The following is a 17,144-nucleotide window of genomic DNA, read 5'->3' as shown; positions in this document are numbered from 1 at the left end:
CTGGACACAGCACTCCAGGTGGGATCTCACCAGAGCAGAGTGGAGAGGGAGAATCCCCTCCGTCTACCTCCTGGTCACCCTGCATTTGGTGCAGCCCAGGATATGGTTTGCTTTCTGGGATGGAAGCTCACATTCCTGGGTCATGACCAGTTTTTCAGCCAGATGAACCTTTTTCTGCGGGACTTAAAAAAATAAATTGGGTGACTTTTTATGCATGATAAAAATGTATGGGGAAAATCAGTTTATCATAACAAAAGTATTAATAATTTTTAGTCAAACACAGGAAATAGGTTTCAAAGAGATTTAAAAATTAAAAGTAGAGACAAAAAGTGAAAGCTCTTCATTTCACAGCAGGTGCATTTGAAAAACGGAGACATTAAGAAAAAAAGTAAAACTTTCTTTGTTTTCTTAGATTGGTGAGAACAACCAAGAAGCTTATCTTTACATAGAAACAGAGATTTATTTATTTTTAAATAACTGCTAAAATAAAAAAAGGAAAACCCCCCAAAACTAAAACTCAATGCCCAAGTAACTACATTTCCTTTTTCCTTTTTCCTTTTTTTTTTTTTCTCTTTTATTTCTCCCTGTTTTTAAATGTGCAGTGATAAGATTGCCCAGGCAGTATGAATTTAGAAAATCTGAGAGGAGCAATGACTTGATCTGTATAACATGTAGTTCTATAGAATAAGTGCTGAGAGAAAAAAACAATACTTACTACCCTTATAAACTGGCATCATATACATTATAGTGAAATCATAACTGTTGAATCCCTCATTTCTTGGGAGGACATGCTGAAAATGGAGAATATACATAGACACTGTCCACCCTACATGAAATTGGACATAAAAGAAAATCAGAAACAGAAGTAAAACATAAAAGAAAACCAGAAAATGGGGCATGAGAGAGAATGTAGCACCCAGCTTCTCTGCCAATGAACTCAAGGGCTAACCCTCTTCCTTAACCTTTGGGGGAAGATGTACTTACCAACAGCAATCCCACCAGAGTGACTTCCAACATGTGGAGGACCCAGTCAGAACCTGACTGCCCATCTCTAGGACACACTGATATCTGCTGGTATAAATCAGTTTGTTTCCAACCTCAGCAAAATAAAGTAATTCCCATTGAGACACTGGAGGCTTTTGGTTGATGCTTAAATTCAGAAAGAAGAAAAGGCTAATATCAACAGCTTTTCAGGCTGATGGATAGTGTCTGGGGTTTTCTTCTCCCTTTTCTACATGTACCAAAGACATTTCTTGTGTTTCCAGTAGGACACCTATATATGAAATACACTTTTGTAGGTGCCCAGGTAATTCACTCAAATTCCCCAGGGCAGATATGCAAGTCAGGTAAAAGTATGAAACCAGTAAGGGTACTGGAATAAGCATCTGAGACAGGAACCTGTGGAAGAGCGATAAAGTGCCACTGCCCATACACTTAGCTCACTGATGGGTTAATAACTTCATGCTTAGAGGTTCTTCATTGAGAACAATGGGCAACAGCTGCTAATGGGGTCTGACACCAGTGCCCTTGGGATGAAGAGGAAGGTTAATTGAATTCTAGTGAGGCTCCCTTTGTGTTTCAGAGCAATTGAACAAACCAGGGCAGCCAACTTCCCAGCACCAGCCTATGCATTGTGGCAAGCTCATCTGTGGTGTGACTAAATTGCCTTCAATAGCAGGAATGAATTCAGCCTCTGAAAGCCAGATTCAGGGAGACTGAGATAATCCTATTGGAAATTTTGATTGACAACTCAGGCCAGTGTTTGTTTTTGGATGTGGAAGTATTGCAGAAGGAATGGGCATTTTGGATGGGAGGTTGCTTGCTGGTCCTCCAAATGCACTCTTACAACAGTGCAAACTCTTCTACTTCAGTTATTCATGGACACTCTAATCTGCATGGGCATGTTGTGAATAAAAGAAGAGAACAAAATAGATTATTCTCACAAAGTTATTCACTTGCTCTTGGCATTTAATCTTCTTTGGCTTCTCAGAAGCTGTGATACTGGGCTCTGAATGCAGACAATTCTGAATGTAATGCTATTTTGAAGATGTTTAAGCCTGATTGCTCCACATTAGTTAAAACAAAGATGGTATTTTCAGGTTGTAAACGCATACTTATGTTTTCGGTTCTTAATTCAGTTGGATGTCTTCCAAAAGCAGATGGTTTCAGGTTATTAGTTTCTTCATTAAAAAAGTGATTGTCTGAAATCTGACCCGACTTTGGAATGATATTGACATACATCCTTGCTGTGTGTTCTCAGACTTCCCACAAGCAGGTTTTTATTTGAGCACTGACAATATGCACTACTCTTTTTGTCCAACAAAGCCATGAACACTTTTATAACTTGCTTCCTATGAAACAGATCTTTCTTATTGGATGAAAAGAAGCCTAAACAACTTCCTTTTTTTCATTTGTATAGGGCTGACTCTGCAGGTAGTAATATTCCCCAAGCAATTTTTTACCTTTGCTTAGGATCTATTCCTAAGGCTTTTCTCTAAGGCTGTCTGGACTCTCTGACTTCCTGACACACTGTTTGCTTTTTGTGTCTCTCCATTGTTGGTGCAATCTCTTTGAACTCCAGTCATTCTTCAACTCTCTTCTCTGCTTTTCACCTTCATGTACAAATGTGCATTGGTTTCTCTGCTGCAGAGTATGACCCTCTTTAGTTATGCTGGCAGTACTGTGCAAGGGAGGTTTTTACCTTTAACTGGTTGCTTGTGTGCCTGTGTATATATTATTTTCATAACTTCATTCCACTTCCAATATTTGCAAAAGTAAAATGGTGCACGCACCCACACCCACACACACCCACACCCACACATCCAGGCTCTGAAGCAAAGAAAAAGTGGGTTAAATAAAAATAAATAATGAACAGTCCTATCTAGTGCCATCTTTTGACTGAGACCCCTTGTGGCAGTACTGATGAGGTCAGTTGCTGGATTGAAAAAACCAAAGACCCTCAATTGCAAGAGTTTGAAAGCACCTCTACATAATCCTGTACAAACCACAGAGATTGTTACTATGCAGGATTATCATGAATGAGCCACATACAGCCAATGCAGTTTACAATGAAAACCAAAGGGAGGAATATTGCTTAAAGCAACTCACTTTTATTGACAGTGTACGGTAAGGCAAGGAAAAAATGTTTGCCAGATTTTTTAAAAAGAAGGCTTGCAGCAAGAATGATCTGCAGTTCAATGTATTATTGAACTGTCAAAGATACTCTCTTTTATAAATCCAATATTTGTCTTTTTCTTATATATACAAAAACTCAACTTAAGCACAAAACAGAACAAAATAATGAATTTGCATATGAAGTTTTGTTGATGGTTCATGTTCTAGTAAACAAGAGAATGCACATATTCTTTTACTATAGTTACAGTTGACTAGATTTAAACTTAAATATACTCCAAAACACATAAACCCCCCACAAAATACAGATGAGTTCAATATCATTATTTTAGAAAAAAAAATCTAAACAGTGTTCAACCATACACTGGGAAAAAACATTGCCAGATGCCAAGAAAGCTGTATTTCATAGTAAAAACTAATTTTGCATTTTTGGTGAAGGCATCTGTGTGTTTTCACTGTTGTATTCTGGCCATTTTAAATTAATATCTTGGCCAGAAAAAATTGCAAAACACTGGCTTTTGTCTGTTTTGAAAGGATATATTTTTGAAGTGATGATGTAAATAAACCGTGAGCCTCTTACAAGATCTCACATCAGGCCATGTTAGAGCAAACTATCATTTCCATAGGAAACAATGGTAACAGAAAGGTCCCACCTCTGCTATAAAATCTAGTCAGGGGCCAAGCAACAAAATCTGCAACCTCTCAGTTCTTCCCTGAGGGAAGGGCACAATTTTACCCCACCTTTTTCTGACAGCCTTAGATTTGGGAACTAGCAAACATGGTTGTGTTTTGTGGCTCTCCTTCTCCACCTCCATATCTGTATAGCATTGGCCTTTCACTGGAAAAGCTTTTATGAAAGCGGTAGCTGCTTTTCACTGGCAATAATGTAGCGCTACTGGTGCCTCGTAAAACAAGTGAAGGCCAACATGCCAAACATGATGTGCTGGGATAAAAGGGACAGAGGTACTCAGCCACGGCACAGTGCCATGCCTTACCTTTGCAGGCCTGTAGCATGAGCAGTAACCTTGGTAAGTAAAATTCTACCTATGCATCAAAACTGAATGTATTTTTAAAGACATACAATATTACTTTGTAATTAGAATCCCCAACATGCTAATTTTTATCACAGACAAGAAGAAAACCTTAGGAGTACACAAGCAAAATGGGACCCAATTAAAAGAAGAATAATGACACCACACATATATGTAACCAGTATATGCTGAAAATGAAGCATAAACACATGTTTTTAATGTGAAAATCTTCTGCTGGATGCTTAAATGCACAGTTCTTCATGTATTTATTTTCCTTTACCCCCCACCCCATTTTCTCTATGAAAATCAAGCTCTTTGAATAATTAACCAAACCTCAAAGATATTTACATTTTAAAAGCCAATTCTTCACCTTCTAATTTTAAAATAAGTAATCCTGTATCTTGCATATTTTAAAAAAAGGTCCAGTGAAAGCTTAGAATTGTAATTCAGTATCTGTACTTAGTAAAAATACTTCCCTTGAACACGAAGTCAGTGCTGACCTCTTCAGGTCATTTGTGAATAATAAAATTTTTCTAAAGAAATATTACTAAGTAAGGAAAACACAACGAGAAGAAATACATTACCCCTGTATTGTAAAGTGTTGCCACTTTAAAGCATGGTAAAGGTTGAAGGACAACACAGAGGTGAGTATATCAAATTTTCACTATGATTTTACAGAACACATGACACCTTTCAATGCTCTGTCTGCTAAAGGCATTATAGTCTTTCTGGCTTTGTTAGTACTGCTATAGTATACAAGTTTCTTAGAGTGCAGTTAGTACCTACAGAAATAAATTCTAACACAGAAGTGTGGGCTACACTTCATATGGCAGGAGGATAAGCGTAAGAGAAAATTTATGACATTGATTTTAAAGAAATCATACATCACAGCATCTTTAATTCAGCATAGAAAATTGGATTGTGACTGATATGACTTAAATGCTTCTCAGATATCAAGAAGGTCCTCTCCACTCTCATCACTCTCCACAGTTAATTGTCTTGTCCACCATTTCTTGACTTCTGATCCACAGGAAGCAGCATCAGACATGGGATTCATTTTGCATGCAACAGATTTCATAGTTGAACGTCCACCAAAACGAAGGTTGACTGAAGACACTGAATGGCTTATTGGTTTGGGGGCTAGGAAATTAAACAGAAAGTTCAGAGAGTTCTGTATTAGAGTAGATCTGCTTGAACATTTTTGCTTAGAATTCAGGTATAGAGAACTAGTTAGACTAGGGCACCTTTAAAGGGATTTAGTTCAGAAAGGGTAGGGCTTTGTTCTAATTTGTTTGTTTGTTTGTTTTCCCAGCTCCAGATGTTCACACTGCTCCCACTAATCTGCTGGCAGAGCAGTTTAACTGAGCAGTGCCTCATTTCCTTCTGCTGGGATAACTGATGCAAAAGATCTCTTCTTATCCAGCTAATTGCAACCTAAATGATTTAGGCAGTACTTACATGAGCTAACCTGCTGGCAAAACAGTGAAAGTAGTAAATGTGAGGAAGGGGGTGAGGGTGGGGAGATGCTTTTAGGATTGGCAGCCACATCCAGAAAGTGACACTTTACAATGGCCTAGGGGTTGAGACAGGTACAAGTTGCTGGTATGGCACTAAACTACATGTCTAAGTATATAAGCCCCACAACTGATCTTAATTATGCTATTCATGATCTGAAATACCTGCCTGCTGTACTGGAGGCAGACTACTTATAATACAGCTGTATTGTGCATGGAAATGACCCTCTTTTTTAGGACCATCCACTGAGGAACGTTCAAAACTGACACAGACAAGATCAGTGCTAAGAAAGGAACCCTGGGCTATTCATTCTATCAAGATTTCTCACTTGAAAAACCTGTGCAGTTGACTACCAGGAGCATGACTCCTCCTTAGCATACTTCCTCTCACTCTTTCTCTCTTTTCCAACAAAATGTTGATCTTTGCTGCTCAGTGATATTTAAATGGAAATAATGGATTGAAAGCTTTCTATTAAACTATCCTGTTTCTTGGACAAGTACACTGGCAACAAAAATAGGGTCAATGGTAGTCCACAGAACAGCATTACTGTCCCTCCTGTTTCCACTGAGATACGATTAGGGTCTGAACAGTGAGAGCAGCACTCTGATTCAGAATAGGACTGACTGATGTAAAAGGTCCTGAGCAAATGTATGAAAAAGTAAAACATGTAACCACTTGCACAGGGCAATGCTTGAGCCCATCCTCCAAACTTTCTGAATTGTGAAGAAAGGAAGAAACTGCTTTATTCCAACAGGCATGAGGACAGGAAAGCCCTGATGTGGGTCCAAGCAGCAGCCAGGAGGGAGAATTGTGAACCATGAAGCCTTTCTTGGCCTTGTTATTGCACAACAGCAATTTTGCATGTGGGGACTTTACTGATAAACCTTTTTCACTTACCTGATGGCAAGCGCCATTGTCCAAATTTCCGCTGAGGTTTCCCAGCATCTCCAGTGTCTTGTCTATAGCCACCTCTGTCAGAAAGTGTTGGGCTAAGGAGCTGCTGTTGGCTACTTGTCTGGACAGAGAAAAAGGAATCTCAGTTATAGCTCCCCTAGCTAACCCTAGGAAGGGATACCTTTCTATTCTGTTTCAAGCTTTATCAATGAATACAAACAAAACATATTGCCATTGGTTAGGGCAGCATGCTTTCTGCTCTTTAATACCTCAGAAAACTACTACTGACAGACAAAAGCAGAAAGGTCATGTGGGCTCCCAAAGGCATTTGTCCCATTGAAGGGTATGAAATTATTCTCAGCCTACTACAGCCATTGTGGAAAGCCCTTATGCTGTACCTTCTATATTTCCTATTCTGCTCAGAGGTCCCAGCATGCCCAGTGTTCTCCCTCTCAGTGTAAACACTACTTCAGAATGCCTGAACTGGAAAGCTTCACATCTCCAAGCCTGCACACAGCTCATGCAAGAGCTGAAAGCTGGGGCTGACAGAGTTGTACAGCTGAGTTTGCCCTTTATGGTGATAGCTAGACAGCTAAATATGTTGGGGAATTTCTGCCTTAGAGCATCTTGCCTTTGCATCTGATGGCAAAGACTGAAGCAAAACAAGGTATTATTTTTTAATTTTTTTTTCAGTTAAAATGATGTTTAAAAAAGAACAAATAAGAAATATGGAAGTTTTCTGAATTTGTTATGAGTAGCTGATAGTTTTCTGGATAACATACCTCTGGCTGTGCACTGTTATCTTGATTAAGAGCATTCATATCTTCACTTGGCTGTGTTGTCTCAATGCTGGGAGGATTCAGAAACCGGCTCAGCTCCTGCTGCTGGCTCTCTCGCAGGCTGTGGATAATGCTGCATGACTGCTGCTGTTTCTGTCAAGGTACAGTATGTGATGAAGAAAATGTTCTCATTGCTCTGTCACACCAAAGTGTTTGATTTTTTAAAAAAAGTATTCCAAATATTTAACTGAACAGTGAACACCAGCTGTGGATTCCAGGTGCATCAATAAAGATCCATGTATTAGATGTTGCTATTTAAATAAAGTGAATTCTAGCATACTTCTAACCTTTAGGGAATAGAGGATGAAATTTATGAACTACATTAAGTGGAAGGCACATTGCTCAATTGTTGGTTTAAACCCAGAGTTTAAACACACACAAAGTTTTGAACTTATCATTTAAAAGTTCTTGCAAAGAAAAAGAAACCAGGAAATTGATAGAGATTCACAGGGAATTACATAGACTCATAGGGAATTACATGAAGACAATGAAAAATTTCTGATTTCTTTCATGGGCTTTGGAGGAGGCTGTCAATAAAACTGAATAAAATAGGAGTGAAAACCATGGGACTAAGTATAGATTTACAGTACAAATAGAAAAACAAACCTAGTATCATTACAATTTTACAATCTAATTTTCTTTTAAATTAAAATAAACAGCACTTAGGAATGGTTTCACTTTCCTGAGTAGTTTTCACATGATCCCTCTAGGGAGACTTAGAGAATAATAAGAGAATTTCAAAATATATCTTAACTTCCATAATTACATTCAGTTTATAAAAGGTTCAGAGAATGTGAAATGATCTGAACCATATTATTAGAGTGAAATGAATAGCATATTTACTTTATCACAGTGTAGTTCAATATCATAATGAAATGAACAACAGAGTTGAACAAACCCAGAACTGAGAGCTGAGATTAAATTTACTGCCATTATTATCACAGAGATGAAATAAAAATGAAACTATGTATCATTGAACACTGCTGTTTCAGCTGGAATGTACATCATATTCAAAATATCCAGCTAAGTATTTGTATACATTTACAAACAGAAGACAGATGCCATGATGACAAATCACTATGGAAAATCTTCTATCACAAGAAGTAATTTTTTATAAAAACAAAAAATATGTGTGTCAAAACCTGGAGTCAGACTCATACTAGCTGAAAAATCAGTCATCAATGCAACCAGGTTGTGACTTGGTCCATACACCTGCTTTCCATGTAGACACTCTGCTCATTTGCACACACAGTAACTGTAATGGCTCACTCAAATGATTTATCTTAATACAGGCTCCATCTGGAGAGTCATCTACAGGTTTCTCATCTGCCAGCAGAGGCAAGGAAACTATACAATTACATTATGTGAGGAAGGATTAGGCCTATAAAATTCCATCTAATTAATATTTTTTTCTTAATTCCTTTGACTTTGGTCTCTGCATATGCACCTTCCTGTTGTATTGAAAAGACACATAAAGTTTGGGCAGGAAGACAGTTTTTGCCTTCAAAAGATGCTTATTTTTGTAGCACTGTAGAGCCACAACCAACAGCTCTATTTTTGTAGAGCTGTAACAAACTTTTTTTTGCTCAGTTAGCAACTGCTACATATTTCAAATAAGTATTATCATGACTCCAAAGTAAATGAAGCATAGGGACAAAGATTCCAGCATTGTTGAGCAGTTCAATTTATGCAACCATTTAGATACTGCTTTATCTTGACTTACTGCTCTGATTCGCTTTAAGCACTTTTTCAGCCACATTCGTATGGTCTGTTTGGCCACCTCCTCTTCTATGGTATATTCCAGTTGCTCCCTGGCAAGCAGCTCTTCCAGTTGAAGACTTTTTCTGATATCAACAGACCTATATGAAAGCATGCTGGAAGAAAAACAATTAACTTATTTTTAAATTCTGGTGTCTTTGCATTTTTTAGGGAATCAAAGCTCATACTTAAGACCTTGGTGTGAAAATATATAATTCAGGTGTGCACAGTAAATTCACATTTGAAGCTAAAAAAAATTGCTGAGATGATTCTAGAAAAGACTTACTGTGCTCAAAACAAAGACCTTATCACCAACATCCAGTCCTCCAGTACAGGTGATCTGCTGAACTGTAAGTAATTAGGGCATTTGTGGTGGTTTGGGCTTTTCCCCCCCTAAGTGTTTACGCTTGGATAATGTTCCCATTTCTATTTTATTTCTAGTCAGGCTCGCTGTCATGTTGCTTCACTTGAAGGTACATTTCATTAGTTGGGATACAAGAGAAGCATGTGACTGTAGTTTGTGACAAACCTCCTGCAATGAAAATGTTAAAATTACTTAGAGCTGATTCCCTAGGACCTGTGTTTGCCATCACTAATATTTTTGTAGGGGGAAAAAAAGGGAAATCTAATTTTTGTAAAACATTTAAAATTACAGTGCCTCTGGCTACCAGTCTTGCCTTCTCCAGAGCCTAATGGCTACCTGATAGCCTGGAAAGAAACACAGGCTGTTATATCTGTTCTAAAAATGTGGAGAAAATCTCAGTGTACCTGAGCACGTCATGAAAAGTGACATCGCCACCGTTGTGGAGCCGCTCCATTTCATAGCACATGTGCTTGAACAGCAGCTTGTCCTTGTCGAGATCCACCTCCAGCCTGCCTCGCAGGAGCCTCAGCAGGAATTTCACTCGGAAGGTAGGGATTACACCCTGTGTTAAATCACACAATTGATGGTAAATTATTACTGTCATCTAACAACCAACTCAGACATTCAACTTGATCACTGAGAGAAAAACTATTTCTCCTAGCACATTTAAGTCACTGTGAACTCATTGCTGAAGAATGTGCACACTCAGCCAGTTCTTCAACAAATTCACAGAAGTCTTTGTGGTTATTTGACTCATATACAATGAGAATCTATGCCGTTCATTTTTCCAGAATTTTTCAAAATTGCTTGGGGATTTAGTTCCCCCATTTGCATTCATCTGTAATTAGAATCATATTCCCAAAGAGCTGCCTTTGTGAAATGGAAATTAAACTATAGTTTAAACACTCATAGCCATATCTATAATTTGTTGTAAACCTGTGCCCTTCTCTGTGCATCGCTGAATGAGCAGGAGAATGTTGAGAGTTTACTGGCTTTTTAAAGGTTATCTGCTCTAAGAGGCAGCACATCCTGCACTTTAGGTGACAACAACTTCTATCTGTTGTAACAAAATTAAGACTGAGTGTTCATCTCTCTGAAATTGCGGTATTCACAATCTTCAAATATCTTTTGTTCTGCTAAACAAGCCTCATCAGGACTATTTTTGCTGTAAGGTGTTCCACATCAGAAAGATTCTGCCAGTGCTGGGCACCATGGATTCAGAACTTTCTACCCTCATGAGTACAGACTTCAGCTTCCCTCTCCAGCACAGCCATGAGCCAACTACAGACAACCACTACTTTCACCACAATGTTGTTCACACTCAAATATCAGTGATGTCATTAATCATTCAAATTATGATTTAATTTGTGTGGGCATCTGAGCAGCTCAGTCTCCTAGATGTTGTTCTCGTTTCAGAATCACAGAATGATTGAGGTTTGAAGGAAACTCTGGACCTCACCTTGTCTCACCCCTCTGCTTAATAATTAGGGTCTCCTAAAGCCAGGATCAGGTCCAGAGGGCTTTTGACTATCTCCAAGGATGGACACTCCACAAACTCCCTAGGAAAACCTGTGCCAGTGCTCAGTCATCATCACAGTGACAAACAGTTCCCTGATGTTGAGAGGTAACTCTTGTGTTTCAGGTTGTGCCTGTTGCCTCTAGCCCTCTCACTGGGCATCCCTGAGCAGAGCCTGGCTCTGTCCTGTTTGCACCCTCCCTGCAGGTATTTAAACACATTGATGGGATCCCCCTGAGCCTTCTCCAGGCTGAACAGTGCCAATTTTCTCAGCCTTTCCTCTCAGGGGACTGCTCCAGTCTCTTCATCATCTCTGTGTCCCTTTGCTGGACTCTCTCCAGTATGTCCATGTTTCTGTGCACAGAAGAGACCAGAACCAAACCAGGATTCCAGCTGTGGCCTCACCAGTGCTGGGCAGAGCAAAAGGACCCTCTCTGCCTTGGTCTGCTGGCAATACTTTGTCTAATGCTGCCCAGGATACCATTGGCCCTCTTTTCTTCAAGGGCAATGGTGGCTCATGTTCAGCTTGGTGTCCACTGGGGCCCCTAAAGGTCTTTTACTGCCAAGCTGCTTTCCAGCTGGGTGGCCTCAGCACGCACTGTGCCTTGGTTTATTCTTCTCCAGGTGCAAGACTTTTGCAGTTTTCCTTGTTGAACTTCATGAGGCTTCTGAGCCCACTTCTCCAGCCTGTGAGGGTCCCTCTTCATGGCAACATGACTCTGTGGCATATCAGCCACTCTGCCCAGCTTGGTGTCATCAGAAAATGTACCGGGGGTGCTCTCTGCCACTCTGTTCATGTCATTAATGAGGATATTGAACAGGACTGGAGCCAATATTGATCCCTGGGGAACACAAGGAGTTCCTGGCCTCCAACTAGAACCTGTCCTGCCCACCCTCACCCTCTGAGCCTGCCTATGCAGACAGTTTTCAGTCCACTTCATCTCACCCAGCCCATATTTGATTAGCCTCCCCATAAGAATTTTGCCGTGCTGAAATCTCAGCGAAGATCTTCTGAAAATCAGACACAAAAAATGGATATGAATCTGTAGACTTCCAAGGGAATTCAGGGAGCTGTGAGGAAAGATGCTATTCATCCTATAAATAGGTATGTTTGTTTGTAAAACTGCTATTATAAGCACTTCACAGAATACAGGTTAATATCCAAAGGGCCATGAACATCATTAGATCATGCTCACATCTCAAATTTGAACAGTAACTGCTCAGAGAATTTTGTCACACTTTTCCCCCCCCATATTCCTTTTCAAGAAAAACTGGTAATTTACTGTATCTCTTCTTATTATCAAGAAATTATTATTTCTTACCTCTCTTTTGTCATCAACCATGTTCCATATTATTTGAAAATGCCTTAGGTCATTATAACTTAAAAGCTGATCTTCTTCAGTTGAGTAAAACAAGGAGAAATTCTCCACAATGATAGCTGAAAACCACAAGAAGAAAATACACCCTAAAGAAAGCCTGTAGTTACACTGTAACATCTAATTCTGTTGTGCAGACTCCACATTAACAAATGCCTGTATGCTAAGACAAGGATTTTGAAAGCATAATATACTGTCTTGCCACACCATGCTTTTTAAAAACTGTATCTTAAATGCTTGTGAGATGCCTAATCTAACATCTAAGATCAACTAAGTGAATTCCAATGATGTTTGAACAAAGGTTAACTGAAGAAATAAGACCTGAGAAAACAGTGTTCTGTAGGGCAACTCTACTCTACAAATAGAAAATATCTCTTTGTTCCAAAAGCTTTCCTTCCCAAGCTTCCAGAGATGTAGCATTCTCATGCCAAAGAAGTATCAAAATCATTATATGCATGCAAGGTAACACTGAAGGTACAAGGTAGCCTCATATTGAACAGCACAACAGACTCACATCTAACATACTACATGCCAAGATGTACCTTGTTGGTATTAATGTCTATTTTCACTTACCGACAAGCAAATTTAGCATGATGTATGCAATGATGACATAGAAAGAACAGAAATACATGAGAGCACCAGCGTAATTTCCACAGTCTGTTTTCCAGTAGGTGCTGTTATCTGGTGTACAAAATGGAGGCTGAACCTTCAAAACAAAAGAAAACAAAGTAAAAAAAAATATAATAATCAACCTAATATTTAAGACTATTATTTCTTTAAGGCTTCCCAACTAGGGAATAATACTGTGGGCATTATTGTGGGCATGTTGCTTCTCTTCCATGAGTAAACAAAAATCAGGAGAGAGAGAGAGTTATGACAATAAAGGCTGGGGCATAGATCTTACCACCACATAGAGGGCACATTGTGCATTATGCCATTATACAGGAACAAGCTGGTGCTCTGAAGCACAGTGATTTTCAAAATGTTTCTTCCCTGCTCATTAATTTTAAAAAGGAGAGGCATATGATCTTCCTTGCAATGGAAAGCACAGATGAACATTTACTTGGGCAAAATATAATGATTCAAGGAGGAATTTTGAGGTCATCAAGACTGTCATTCACATGGAATAAAGCAAAGTGCAGGAATCAAAGGCAAGGTAAATCTGAAAAGACACCTTGCCCCAGTCAAAGCAGAGATAATAGTGAAAAAGTGACTTACTGCATTTCTGATTTTGAAAACATCTGGGTTTTTTTGGTTTTAAATCATCTAATGGCTTAGCTCTATGAAATATCATACTGTGAGTATGAGGCTGGAACTGCAATTTGTGCATCATGTTCTGAAGTTTAGTGAACATTATTTTCTTGAAGAGATAAAGTCCAACATTCCTTGTACAAAGTTAAGATACTGAAAACAGTTTGAGATGGAAGGGTATCTCTCATTTCTTGTCTACTTATCTCTGGCAGTATTGTAATTACCATGCAGTCATGCATAATTTTGTTCCAGTCTTCTCCAGTAACTATTCTGAAGAGTACAGTAATAGCCTTGCCAGCTGATGAAAAATTTGCATGTCTGTTTTAAAGAAAGAGAGAGAGAAAGATTGAGAGAGATCACTTCACTTCCTAGAATTAAAATGTTGGCAAGAAAAAAATGTTTCCATTTTCTTCTGTTCTTCTATTTTAAACAAAAAATAATTACAGTATTTGAATGAGCCCATTAAATTATTTATTTAATGACTTAAGATACAATAACTGAACTCTAGCTCAGAAGAGGTCTGAGTATGTTAGCTCATTTTAGCCAGAACTAAAGAAAACTCAAGGCCAGATCCCATTTCCTGCCTTCATTTTCTTTTGCAAGCCTGATGATATTGGGAAATCTCCAGCTAACAGCCAGTTCAAAGAACTGCCTCCTTTCTGTATCAGCCTGCTCTGTGGATCCTGTTCCTGGGTGATGCCAGTAAGATGCAGTCGGGGCACTGTGTTTCAGCCTCTTGTGGGCTAGCACAGTACTGCTTGGATCATATTTCAGCTGGCATAACGAAGAGCAGCTCTCAGTCTGCTCTGGGTTGGATCAGGTGTCATTTGTCCAATGCACAAAGACTGGAAAGATGGCTCAGTGTTTCCTATCAGAAATTCTGTTTAGAGCTCTTCAGCCAGACCTGCAGATCTGTCTCTTTTTTACCACAGATAAACTTTTCTAGCAGAATGTGATTTCTTCAGGCTGTTTAAAAAACATCCCTGTGAGGTGGGAACTCCATACTGTACCTGTTAATGTTCTCTCCGTATTTCACTGTACCAAATAACACCACTCCAGCAAAAGCATAACAAAGAAGCAGTAAGAACATGCCCACTATGATGAAGAAACTCTTGTACATGCTGACAACCACAGTCAGGAGAAGCATTTTCAGTGTTACCTGGAAAGACAGAGAAAAAGCAATCCATGACAGCATTCAGGAAATCCAAGATAAAACAAACATGAGTTCTTGCACTTGCCATTTTGACAAAAGAGCCTTTAGACACATTCATTAATGGATGAGCTCAGTAAAATGGCACATTATGAATGTGATTTGAACTGTGTGTGCTTTTTACTTGTTACAGACATCAGCATATCTTCCTCATTTACAAGGTGAAGATGTTGCTCCTTGGAAAGTAATATAGGATAATACAGTGCAGGATATTACAGTGGTGGTACAGCATAAGCTTAACTATAATATCCCAGGATCAGTATTCTCCTGAAGTATCAGCATTGTCATGGCATGAACAGTGGTGCAGTAAACTACTTTGGGCTAATCTAAAAGTGATCCTAACTGTTAGACAGAAATTACAAATACTGCTGCCTACGTAAAGGAAAACTTTCACATACAGAGAAAGAGATTTTCTTAAGATCAGTACAGCTTCTTTAAGCCAGTAATTTCTCATGGGAGTTTGTGAAAGACCAGGGAGACCATCCAGAAGCCTTCCAGTACCTAAGTGTGGGTGACAAGAGAGCTGGAGAGGGACTTTTTACAAGAGCATGCAGTGACAGAACAAGAGTAAGTGGCTTTAAGCTGATAGAGGTGAGGTTTAGACTTGGTATTGGGAAGAAATTCATTGTGAGAATGGTGACGACTAGAACACGTTGCCCAAACAAACTGTGGACACTCCATTCCTGGAAGTGTTCAAGGACAGGTTGAATGGGGTTTTGAGTAATTTGGTCTAGTAGCAGGTGTCTCTGCCCATGGCAGGGGGGTTGGAATGAGATGATCTTTAGGGTCCCTTCCAACCCAAACCACTCTGTGAGTCTATGATTCTGCAAAGTTGGCCACAGAACACAAAATGAGAGCATAATTTTGAAAACTTCATAGGCTCTGTGAAGTTTTGATAATAGATAATACTTTTCCATGCACGTATATTTTACATTTTACTCTTGATAAATTTATTGCCCTAGAATGTCCTAACACTTTTAAAAACTTTGGATATGATAAAAAAACCCCTTTAATGGGACCAAGAGTGTTATTTTTCTTTATAATCATGCCAAATTCCTGCTGACCTTTAGTCATCACATTGCATTAGGACAGGTAAATTAGTGAAACTAATACAGCTGGTAACATGAAAGTACAAATGACTAGGTTCAAACCTTGAAAAAAACTTTAGAATCAATCAGAAAGCTTTAAAGGCAATCACTTGGTCTGGCTGCATAGGAGAAGCAGGATTTTTCATTTGACTTCCAAGGCTCAACAGGCTCTATGTAGTTTGATTTAAAGAAAACTTTTTATCTTTACTGAACAAACTCTTTGACTTACTGTTCTTAACCGTGGCAACCTAGTACAGCAGTTTTTTCATCACATTTACTTTAATATGTCAGACTTCACAGAAGATATTTGGATAGTCTAAGAAGTTCTACAGCAAGGGAATGCAGTGTCACCACTTGTTAAATAAATGTTTGTTCTCTGCTTATGCTTATTCTGCCAGTCTACTCTCAATTATACCAGAAGAAATCCAAACACAAAAGAAATGTAAACTTGAGAAGTGACTTGCTTTGTCACCATCACAGTGTTTCCAGAAGAACATTTTGGCCCGAAATTGTTTTTAAATTGAATATAAATCCTTTATTGTGACAAGACATACATTGTAGAGACAAAAGACACAGACCTTTCGTTTTTTCTGGAAAAAGAAACTTTTTAAAAAGAGCACTCATAATAAGATGATGCATTCAACCACCACTACAATAGTCTCACAGTGAAAATAAAAAACAGCATGCCCATCACACCTCACTGAAATGGAAAGGGCTGAAAGTAGCACAGTGTATGTTCAGAATTGTAGAGAGCATTTTAAAATGTTTCTTTTTGTAGAGAGCATTTTAAAAGCTGTGGTATTGCAGCTGCACTTTGTTTTCTAAAAAAAAAATCAGCTTTTCCAGTAACCATAGCACTATTATACAATTTACTTAAAATCCTGACATTTTAAATACATGTAAAATTGCAGACTGCTGTTTGAATTTTTTCTTCCTAGAAAACAGAGCCTTTCAGAATTTGCATGAGAGATGCACAGCATCTAGTCCTTTAATCTATATATGAGCACTGCAGTAATTGTAGTTCCTAATTTATACTTACATGCTTCCCACAAATGGAGAAAAACCTGAAGACAATTACACATGCCCCCATCATGTATGTGTATGCATTCTGGAACACAAATACAAAAGACTTAAAACATGGTCCCCCAGGAATCCCTTGAACAAATCATG

At 38.7% G+C, this 17,144-nt stretch overlaps 1 protein-coding gene across 5 annotated transcripts in view; it reads right to left on the bottom strand.

The window, feature by feature from the left end:
* Positions 1–3,090: 3,090 nt before the first annotated feature.
* NALCN (sodium leak channel, non-selective) overlaps positions 3,091–17,144 on the bottom strand; it is a 228,482-nt gene continuing 214,428 nt past the window's right edge. For all 5 annotated transcript variants that reach the window (XM_077173516.1, XM_054627926.2, XM_077173517.1 and 2 more), the window contains 10 exons: positions 17,014–17,082; positions 14,687–14,835; positions 13,901–13,994; positions 12,999–13,131; positions 12,372–12,487; positions 9,938–10,095; positions 9,135–9,285; positions 7,355–7,504; positions 6,576–6,693; positions 3,091–5,303 (listed from right to left, as the gene is read on the bottom strand). In XM_077173516.1, the coding sequence (XP_077029631.1) occupies positions 5,110–5,303; positions 6,576–6,693; positions 7,355–7,504; positions 9,135–9,285; positions 9,938–10,095; positions 12,372–12,487; positions 12,999–13,131; positions 13,901–13,994; positions 14,687–14,835; positions 17,014–17,082 (1,332 nt within the window). In that variant the 3' untranslated portion in view covers positions 3,091–5,109. The remainder of the gene's footprint in view (positions 5,304–6,575; positions 6,694–7,354; positions 7,505–9,134; positions 9,286–9,937; positions 10,096–12,371; positions 12,488–12,998; positions 13,132–13,900; positions 13,995–14,686; positions 14,836–17,013; positions 17,083–17,144) is intronic.

The sequence above is a fragment of the Agelaius phoeniceus genome, chromosome 2, assembly GCF_051311805.1.
Source record: "Agelaius phoeniceus isolate bAgePho1 chromosome 2, bAgePho1.hap1, whole genome shotgun sequence".
NCBI lineage: Eukaryota > Metazoa > Chordata > Aves > Passeriformes > Icteridae > Agelaius > Agelaius phoeniceus.
Note: the sequence above shows the minus strand (reverse complement) of the source record. Positions and strands in the feature narration are given on the sequence as shown.